Source organism: Hyperoodon ampullatus (assembly GCF_949752795.1).
Source record: "Hyperoodon ampullatus genome assembly, chromosome: X".
Lineage (NCBI taxonomy): Eukaryota > Metazoa > Chordata > Mammalia > Artiodactyla > Ziphiidae > Hyperoodon > Hyperoodon ampullatus.
This window is the reverse complement of record NC_136913.1, coordinates 112,892,120-112,903,190: the sequence shown is the minus strand read 5'-3', so window position 1 is coordinate 112,903,190 and position 11,071 is coordinate 112,892,120. Positions and strand designations below refer to the sequence as shown.

General features: G+C 37.2%; 1 protein-coding gene across 3 annotated transcripts in view; it reads left to right on the top strand.

The window, feature by feature from the left end:
- Window positions 1-305: 305 nt before the first annotated feature.
- ENOX2 (ecto-NOX disulfide-thiol exchanger 2) overlaps window positions 306-11,071 on the top strand; it is a gene marked incomplete at its 5' end in the record, with an annotated part of 82,413 nt that continues 71,647 nt past the window's right edge. The window contains 2 exons of one of the 3 annotated variants that reach the window (XM_079726944.1): window positions 306-369; window positions 10,079-10,213. In XM_079726944.1, the coding sequence (XP_079583070.1) occupies window positions 321-369; window positions 10,079-10,213 (184 nt within the window). Of the gene's footprint in view, window positions 370-10,078; window positions 10,214-11,071 lie in introns of those variants that run through there. The other 2 variants (XM_079726945.1, XM_079726946.1) reach the window with 2 other exon arrangements.

Below are 11,071 nucleotides of genomic sequence, written 5' to 3'. Positions count from 1 at the left end.
ACCATGGACAGGTTGCTTAACCTCTCTGTTCCTGCTACCTCATCAGCAAAATGAGGATAATGAGAGGTCGTACTTCACAGGGTTATGAGTTTTTAATTAATGTACATAAAGTGTCTAGGAGAATGCCTGGCACATAATAAGAATTAAAGAAGTGTTAACTATTATTAGTCTTGTTATAATTACTATCATTAATACTATCATTCACCATTTATCTAAGTCCTAGTATGTTCCAGAGTTCTGATGTCTCACCCAGGCTTGAACCACTATTTTCCTTCTGCAGAAATGACTAGAGAGCTAAATCCACAGTTCAGGACCACACAATGCCAAGAATTTTTAAATGGATATGGGTCTATGAAATAGGCATTGCAGGTAAGCCCCACTTTGTACAATTACTGAGTTCTTACAGAGCTCACTTATTTAAAAGCCAACTTATTGGCACATACTTTGAGCTAGTCACTGTAGAATACACAAAAGTAAATGAGGTTTATATCCCCTGCCCTCAAGGTGCTAACAAATATAGCTGCTACATGCACATTTATTTTAGTAAATTTAATAACCTTACATTCTCAAAGTAATTCCAGTCATTTCCTTCTTACCTATAAAGAATTTTTCTGTGATGAAAATTATCTCCCCATCACCAGACTTATCTTTCTTAAAGTTAGTATTTCCATAATCGTGATTCTCTTATATTATCAGCATGTTCAGATTATAATACCCCAAATTATCACCATGTTATCTTCTTCTGTCTCTCTCTCCATTTAAAATATTCATAAGAAACGCACTAAAATATATTTTATCTTAATACAACAACAGAATAGTATCCCATTCTAAATAGCTTGGCATCTGCTTCTGGGAAGAACAATGTCTGTGCAAGACTCCCTTATATATACTCATAGATTTCCTTATTAATTTGTTTAAAATTGTTTGCTGAACATCTTCTCTATGTCAGACACAGTTTCTATGCACTAGGAATAACAAGGAGGAGTAAGAGACTTCAAAGTCTAGGAGGAGAGACAACCACAGAAAAAGTGACAAAAATACAATGTAGTGACAGCTGTAATAGCAATGTTTTTCTCTGTTTTGTTTTGTTTTGTTTTTTAAACATCTTTATTGAAGTATAATTGCTTTACAATAGTGTGTTAACTTCTGCTGTATAACAAAGTGAATCACCTATACATATACATACATCCCCATATCTCTTCCCTCTTGCATCTCCCTCCCACCCTCCCTATCCCACCCCTCTAGGTGGACACAAAGCACCAAGCTGATCTCCCAGTGCTATGCGGCTGCTTCCCACTAGCTATCTGTTTACATTGTTGGATTTACATTGCTGTTGGATTCTGTTTCCTAGTATTTTGTTGAGGATTTTTGCTTCTATGTTCATCAGTGATATTGGCCTGTAGTTTTCTTTCTTTGTGACATCTTTGGCTGGTTTTGGTATCAGGGTGATGGTGACCTCATAGAATGAGTTTGGGAGTGTTCCTCCCTCTGCTATATTTTGGAAGAGTTTGAGAAGGATAGGTGTTAGCTCTTCTCTAAATGTCTGATAGAATTCGCCTGTGAAGCCATCTGGTCCTGGGCTTTTGTTTGTTGGAAGATTTTTAATCACAGTTTCAATTTCAGTGCTTGCTATTTGTCTGTTTATATTTTCTTTTTTTTTCTGGTTCAGTCTTGGAAGGTTGTGCTTTTCTAAGAATGTGTCCGTTTCTTCCAGTTTGTCCATTTTATTGGCATAGAGTTGCTTATAGTAATCTCTCATGATCCTTTGTATTTCTGCAGTGTCAATTGTTACTTCTCCTTTTTCCTTTCTAATTCTATTGATTTCAGTCTTCTCCCTTTTTTTGTTGATGAGTCTGGCTAATGGTTTATCAATTTTGTTTACCTTCGCAAAGAACCAGCTTTTAGTTTTATTGATCTTTGCTATCGTTTCCTTCATTTCTTTTTCATTTATTTCTGATCTGATCTTTATGATGTCTTTCCTTCTGCTAACTTTGGGGGGTTTTTGTTCTTCTTTCTCGAATTGCTTTAGGTGTAACATTAGGTTGTTTTTTGGAGATGTTTCTTGAGGTAGGATGGTATTGCTATAAACTTCCCTGTTAGAATTCCTTTTGCTGCATCCCATAGGTTTTGGGTCATCATGGTTTCATTGTCATTTGTTTCTAGGTATTTTTTTATTTCCTCTTTGATTCTTCAGTGATCTCTTTGTTATTTAGTACTGTATTGTTTAGACTCCATGTGTTTGTATTTTTTACAGATTTTTTCCTGTAATTGTTATCTAGTCTCACAGCGTTGTGGTTGGAAAAGATACTTGATATGATTTCAGTTTTCTTAAATTTTCCAAGGCTTGATTTGTGACCCAAGATATGGTCTATCCTGGAGAATGTGCCATGAGCACTTGTGAAGAAAGTGTATTCTGTTATTTTTGGATGGAATGTCCTATAAATATCAATTAAGTCTGTCTTGTTTAATGTATCATTTAAAGCTTGTGTTTCCTCATTTATTTTCATTTTGGATGATCTGTCCATTGGTGAAAGTGGGGTGTTAAAGTCCCCTGCTATGATTGTGTTACTGTTGATTTCCCCTTTTATGGCTGTTAGCATTAGCCTTATGTATTGAGGTGCTCCTATGTTGGGTGCATAAATATTTACAATTGTTATATCTTCTTCTTGGATTGATCCCTTGATCATTATGTAGTGTCCTTCTTTGTCTCTTGTAATAGTCTTTATTTTAAGGTCTGTTTTGTCTGATATGAGAAGTGCTACTCCAGCTTTCTTTTGATTTCCATTTGCATAGAATATTTTTTTCCATCCCCTCACTTTCTGTCTGTATGTGTCCCTAGGTCTGAAGTGGGTCTCTTGTAAACAGGATAGTAATGAGCTAATGGAACACTGTAAATAAAGGGGCTCTTTGGGAGGGAGTTTAGTGTGATGCATAAGACTGTGGGCATTGGCGTCAGAGCTGTCTGGGTTTGTATTCCTGTTCTACCTCTTTTAGCTGTGTGATATTGAGCTGATTACTTAAACTCTGTGCCTCAGTTTCATTGTTTGTATAATGTAGTGCAATAATTCATATATATGCTGTGTCTGTCTGTAGACTTTGAGCCCTTCATGGCCAGGACTGCTTCTTCATCATCATCTTAACTATTACCATATTATTATTCCCACTCACCAAGTGCTCAATATGACCCAGTACCCATGCTAAATTCTTTACCCACATTATCTAATTTAATCTTCAACAAACTTTTAAGGTAGATACTATCATTTTCCTAATTTTTTAGCTTCACATTTTTCTCATCAAACCCAGTTATTTATTCAGAGCACTTATTATAATGTGTAATTATTTTATATTCATTTGTATTTTACTATCTCCCTCCCGCACTATGTTGTTAGCTTCATATGACTGAGGATCAGGCCAGTTTGACTCACAACAATGTTGTCTTCAATATCTAGAATGATGCATGACACATAGAAAATGTTCAGTGAACTTACACTAAATATGAAAGGAAGGCTGGAAGGCAGGCTGGCAAATAGAGGAGAAAAGAAAAGAGTGAAATAATGATCACATTACAGTTACTAAGTAGAAGAGCTAGACCGTGGTACAAAGCCATCTGACTCCCAAACCCATGCGCTTGATAACTAGGCAAGATTACTTCCTACTCTTGAGAGACTTTCAATAGATGTTTGTTGACAAAATCCTCTCCTCAACTTTGTACAATACTGTGTAATAAGGTTATAGCAAGGATAAAAACCAATGGATGTAAAACTGAACAAAAGAAAGAAAAATTATAGGGGAGTAGACTGTCAGAGAAGAAGAGTTTATGTCTTAATAAAATATATTTGGCAAGATGGCACCAACTTACTGAACTTGTTTCAAAGGAAATAAGGGAAACATTTGAAATATTTAACTCCACTACAGGATGAGGTGTATCACAGAATGTGTGTGTGTGTGTGTGTGTGTATTGTCTTCAAGATCAAATAACTTTGACAGTAATTGACTGCTTAATTAGTGAAGCATAAACAGTGTAAAAATAAACAGATGGCAGTAGTGATTTGATAGTTATGGGGTGATACCAGCTTAAAGTGGATTTCACTTTCCAATGTTTTATTTTTTTCGTGCTAATGAACTCTTGTTCCAAAGTGCCATATCTTCAATCAGCTTACCTAGAGGGCACTCATTTACAACCACTCTACAACTTGTGGTGTCTTGAGGAGTTGCCACACAAGCAGAGCAATAGAACCAGCATAGCAGGACAAGATCTACAGACTTGGGTGAGGTATTTTGAATATCATTTGACAACCACTGGCACTTACCTTCTGAATATTCTTGGCTGCTGCCAGTGAGTATAGGACTCATGGGAAAATGAGCAATTTCTTCCTTTAGTGACGTAGGACTACTTTTATAAAACACGTAAAGAAATTGTTAGATGTGTATTTTTAGTCTGAAAAGTCAATCAGGACTTAACTTTTCCACCATTAAGTGATAATTCGTAACAGATGTTTAGCACAGCATGTTTTGTTAGTACAGACCTTAAATCCAGATTGCTGCCAGAGATGATCATCTGGGATTTCTCTTTGAAAGTAAAAATTTACCAGCTTGCTTATATATGTGACTGTGCCTATATGGGGAAAAGATTATAGCTAATAAAATCAAACTGAATTATTAGTTGGGTGCATCTATCCCTGGTTATAACTCTAAATAAATTTCTACATATAAATTCAGTTGTCCTGGAGAGTGAATCAGTTTAGCAATTATACCATCCCTTTTAAGATGGCATCCCAATTTATCGTTCTGAAAAGGTATACAAATAATAAATGAGTGTCATTGCATAGATTGCTTATTGTGCCCCAAATCAACGTAAGTTGATTTTCTTTATTCATTCATTCAAATATTTCTTGAATACCTACTTCATACCAGACACTAAACTAAGAAATGGGGAAACAAAGATGCCTAAAACCCAGTCCCTGACCTAAAGGAGCATGTAGGCTAGCAGAAGAGAGACATGTATCCAATAACTATAATTCAAGGCAGTCAATGGTAAATGTTCAGTTGTTCTTGCTTCCTGGAATGCTCCTCAACCCTAATCCTCCATTCACCACCTAGAGGAAAATCCTATCCCTCCTTAAAGATTCACTTCAAATGATTCTTTGCCAGTGAAGGCTTCCCTGACTATTCCTCATCTCCTCCACCTCTCAACCCCAAACACATATGTCCAAACCCATTACAGAGATTTCATTACTCCTTCTCTGTTCCCATAGCACTTTCCTCGTAGTTTTGTTACAGTACTTATTATAATGATTGGTATTTAGTTGTTTATATGTCATGCCTCTCATTGTATTGTGAGTTCTTCCAGAACAGTAAATGAATTTTGTGCATCTCTATATTCCTAGTCACTAGCACAGAACGTGGCGTATACTAAGACTCAATAAAAGTTTGGTTTGGGGAGAAGTGAGAGAATAAACAAAGATGAAGATCAAATTCTACATAAAATATTATGAGAACACATAGAAAGGAGTAATTAATTCCAGTGAGGTAGCTTCACAGACAAGGTGGCATTTGAGACGACCCTTGAAAAATGAGTAGGACTTGACAGGTGGAGATGGGTGTTGGGGGAAGTGAGGGTGATGAGAAGGGCATTTAAAGCAGAACTCCTTAAGGATTTAAGAACCGAGTTCATTGTAGCGAAATAATGCTGTTAATTAGCATGTTCCTTATCTGTTCATTGTAAACAAGCCTAATAGGAACTCTACTTGCTAACATTTTAACAAGCACTGTGAATTAATATATAGTTTGAAAATAGTGATACTATGTTGTCCTTTAAAAAAACTGATAATTTAGATCATTCTCTCCCCCACCCCCACCAAATTAGTCCAGAGTTTGGCTAGGTACATGGTAAATTCTTAATCTTTGATCTCAAAATTCTTTATTGAGAATAATTCCTAATTCTCTTATATATTTCCCATGCCTGCAGAGCCAGTGAGTAGCCAGACTGTTGCAAAAAATTATTTTTAGCATTGGGGACCAGTCATTCTAAACCTAGCTGTTTCCTCTAAGAGTCATTCTCCAGCCAGCAGAGAAAATCAAAGTGCATACTCAGTAACGTCCTAAAGGTCCCTTCCAGCTATAACATTCTCTGAAACTTGTCTCCCTAGTTGGGGATTGGGAGTCAAGATGAACCTAATAATCACTATATAAACTCTTGACCCAAAGCATATTTGATGCCCCATGTTTGTTTTCTTGATAATATTTACGAGAGGCTATTTCTAGCCTTCTTGTATGCCTTCTCAGAGACCACTGAAAACTGGGTGTGAGGACTAGAGCTCCTACAGATGGAGAAATCACCAGTTCTGAAATGTGACTTCTGACTGTGGTAACAAATGCTTAGGGCCATCAGTCACTCTGTGTGTGTGCGGGGGTGGTTTATGGAGGGGAAGCATAGGCAATTTCGCAGTATAGGAGAATAATAAAAACTAATATTTCAGAAATAATGTTTTTGGCCATTTGCATTTTCTTGTAATGACCAATCAGTGACCAAAATAGCACTTGTATAAATAACCCAGCCAAGGATCATCCCTCATATTGCCAGGTTGGAAGGATGTGATGGACGGATGTTAGCAAGCTACTATTAGAATAGATTTGCCTTTGGGGGTGTAATTGGCAGGAGTGCATACTGGGAGGTAGGAGGAAAGCAATGGAAAGTTTTTTTTTAATGGCTATCAGTAGTCAGAGGGAAATTTACCAAAATAAAAGACTTTTTGTGCTCAGATGACTTACGACTATATCTCTCCCAACTGTACAATATATACATGCACATGCATGTATAACCTGCTTCAACGTCTTTGCTTATGTCATCCCTGCTCTGGAATGTCTTACCCCCTCTTCTTTACCTATTTAATAACTACCCATAATTCAAGTCATATGCTATAGAAATCTGACCCATTCTTTCAAATCCTGTCTTCTCCACAAAGCCTCATTCCTTAAACTTCAATAACATTCCTAGTCTATACTCTTTGAGTCTTTCATTGTTTCCTAATTGTTTATTTGGAGATACTAAAGCATGGTGCCTAAAAGTACACATCCTGTGTGACCTTGGACTATATATGTAACCCTTCAAAGCCTCTCATCTATTAAATGGAGATATAAAGAGCCCCTATCTCACAGGGTTGTTTTGAAAGTTAAATGAAAATAATGCATGCCAAGAGCTTTACCTAGCATATGGCAAATGTTCAATAGTTAGTGGTAGTAATGGATGGAGGTGGTGAGAGTAGTGATAATAATAATCATCATCACCATCATCATCGGTCTCTTCAGTTAGATTGTATAACCTTTGAAGGCAGGGACTATGTCTCCTATCTGCTTGTACTCTGCTAACCTAACCCCCCAAAAACTCAATTGGTTAAATTGATGTTTGTTGATCATGTGTCCAACTCAATAGTACTGCCTCAAAGATATGAAATTCCATCAGGAATATAATTTTTCCTTTTCATTGCTACTATGGAAACCCTTGGATGTTTTTTCTTGGTTTGCATGCATGAGTAGTTTGGATGGAAGCTGCTGAAGTAATCATAGGCAACTAGACTATGAGAAGAATGGGAAACATCTTAATCATCCCAAGCTCCTGTGGTGTGTACACTTGAAAAAAAAAAACTCGGAAAACTAAAAAATTCTGATGAAAAAAAAGCCAAAGAAGAACTAAATAAACAGATATTTCATGTTCACGGACAGGAAGACTCACTATTGTCAAGATGTCAATTTTTCCCTACTTGATTCAATCAAAGTCCAAGCAAGTTATTTTGTGGATATATATATTTTAAAAAAACTGATTCTAAACTTTACAGAGAGGCAAAAGACCCAGAATAGCCAACAGAATATTGAAGGATAAGAACAAAGTTGGAAGACTGATGCCTCCCAACTTGAAGACTGACTGTAAAGCTATAGTAATCAAGACAGTGTGGTACTGGTGAAACAATAGACAAATAGATCAACGGAACAGAAGAGAGAGCCCATAAATAGACCCACATAAATAGAGTCAACAGATCTTTGACGAAGGAGCAAAGGCAATACAATGGAGCAAAGATAGTCTCTTCAACAAATGTGCTGGAACAACTGGACATCCACATGCAAAAAAATGAATCTAGACACAGATTTTATACCCATCAAAAAATTAGCTCAGGGCTTCCCTGGTGGTGCAGTGGTAGAGAGTCCGCCTGCCGATGCAGGGGACACGGGTTCGTGCCCCGGTCCGGGAAGATCCCACATGCCGTGGAGTGGCTGGGCCTGTGAGCCATGGCTGCTGAGCCTGCATGTCCGGAGGCTGTGCTCCGCAATGGGAGAGGCCACGGCAGTGAGAGGCCTGCGTACCGCAAAAAAAAATAAAAAATTAACTCAAAATGGATCATAGACCTAAATGTGAAATACAAAACTATAAAACTCGTAAAAGACAACGTAAGAGAAAACCTAGATGACTTTGGATATGGCAATAACTTTTAAAATATAACACCAAAGTTATGATCCATGAAAGAAATTATTGGTAAACTAGACTTCATTAAAATTTAAAAACTTTGTGAAAGACAATGTCAAGAGAATGAGCAGACAAGCCATAGACTTGAAGAAAATATTTACAAAATACACATCTGACAAAGGACTGTTACCTAAAATACACAGAGAACTCTTAAGACTCAACAATAGTAAAACAAACAACCTGATTGAAAAATGGGCCAGTGACCAATAGACACCTCACCAAAGAAGATATATGGATGGTAAATAAGCATATGAGAAGATGCTCCACATCATATGTCATCAGGGCAATGCAAATTAAAACAACAATGACATACCACTACAAACCTATTAGAATGACCAAAATCCAGAACACTGACAACATTAAATACTGATGAGGATGTGGATCAACAGGAGCTCTCATTTATTGGAGGTGGGAATGCAAAATGGTACAGCCACTTTGGAGGACAGGTTGACGGCTTCTTACAAAACTAAATATGCTCTTACCATACAATCCAGTGATTGCAGTCCTTGGTATTTACCCAGAGGAAGTGAAAACTTATGTTCACATAAAACGTGCACAGAAATGTTTATAGCAGTTTTATTCATAATTGCCAAAACTTTGAAGTAACCACAATGCCCTTCAGTACGTGAAAAGATAAAGTGTGGTATATCCAGACAATGGAGTATTATTCAGCAGAAAAAAAGGAATGAGCTATGGAGCCATGAAAAGACATGGAGGAAACTTAAATGGATATGACTAAGTGAAAAAAGCTGATCTGAAAAGGCTGCATACTGTATGATTCCAACTATATGACAGTCTAGAAAAGGCAAAACTATGGAGACAGTAAAAGATCAGTGGTTGCTGGGGTTGGGGGAGGGGAGAAGGATGAATAAGTAGAGCACAAAGGAATTTTAGGGCAGTGAAAATACTCTGTATGATACCACAATGATGGATACATGTCACTATACATTTTTCAAAACGTGTAGAACGTAAAACACCAAAGTGAAACCTAATGTAAACTATGGCTTTTCGATGATTATGATGCATCAGTGTAGGTTCATCAGTTGTAACAAGTGAACCACTCTGGTGAGAGATGTTGAAAATAGGGGAGCCTATGCATGTGGGGGGGTGGGTGTGTATGTGGAATCTCTGTACTTTCCCCTCAGTTTTGCTGTGAACCCAAAACTACTCTAAAAAATAGTTTTCATTGACTTTAAAACAAGGAGGAAGGAAAGAAGGGAGTGAGGGAGGGAGGAAAGAAAGAAAGAAGGGAGGGGGAGGGAGGGAGGAAAGAAAGAAAGAAGGGAGGGGGGAGGGAGGGAGGGGTGTGGGGTGAGAGAGAGAGGGAGAGGGAGAAAGAAACACTAAAATACCATCTGGTAAAGGGCTTTCAAATTCTATAACTTCTTGCCAGTTCGAGCTGTATTGTTTTAACCCTTGTAAAGAGCTGAAATTAAGGCTGTGTCCACCAATTGTCCATCAGTACATTTCTGTAAAGAGTTGCCAGAGTTTACATTGATAAGTGAACTAGATACTGAAACCTTAATACAACAAATTATTTTGCTTGTCATTTCTTCTTAGCTGATAATAGTAGAACTCTGAATGTGGATTCCACTGCAATGACACTACCTATGTCTGATCCTACTGCATGGGCCACAGCAATGAATAATCTTGGAATGGCACCGCTGGGAATTGCTGGACAACCAATTTTACCTGGTATGCTATTTTTAATAACCTCACAAGTGTTTCTTTTTACTGACCATATGGACATAAATATAACAATATGACACAACTTATTTTGAAGTTGACATTTATCAGGTTCTGCCTAGAGTGTGCATTTTTGTAATATGAGCTTTATAGGCTGGGTGGCCTGTAGTTACTAGTATACTCCCTATTGCACTATGGGCAAGCTGGGGGTATATCTGATGCAGGATATGGTCACTGAATGTTTAACTCATTGCAATAAAAGTACAGCAGGATTTGGCAAAGAATTACAAAGTTTGTCTAATTTTATACATTTCTTAGAGGAAGCAAATAAACATGGAGCTAGAATGAGAACTGACTTAGATATCCCAAAAATCTTAGGTTCCTAGAGGGACGGACAGGAGATAGTGGGGAACATCCCAAAGACTATTGTTAACATTGAATAACTGTTCATATTTTTTAGAACAAAGTAACCTGTAAGAGAATGGGCATGGTGTACTAACTCCATCTCCACTAAAGATAAAATCAGAAGAAAAATGCCATGTCATCTCAAGGGCTTAGTTTAGACACAGAAAAGCTTCCTGGACTGTCAGAGCCATTAACCATAAAAATAGGTTTGTGAATGTGCCTTGGGCAACTCAAATTTTTTATCGCTCTGCATATGACCTTAAATGACCATGAAAGTACTGTGAGTATTGATTTGGGGGGTTACAAAGAAATTTTAGCAAGTCGGCAAATTTGCAAATATAAAATCATGAATAATGATATAAATGTTATAAAATAATTATAAATTTGATCAAAAAATGGGTTTATGAAGACATTAGGGAATGCCATATTAGGAAGCCTGGGGTGCTTTTTAAACATCCTAAA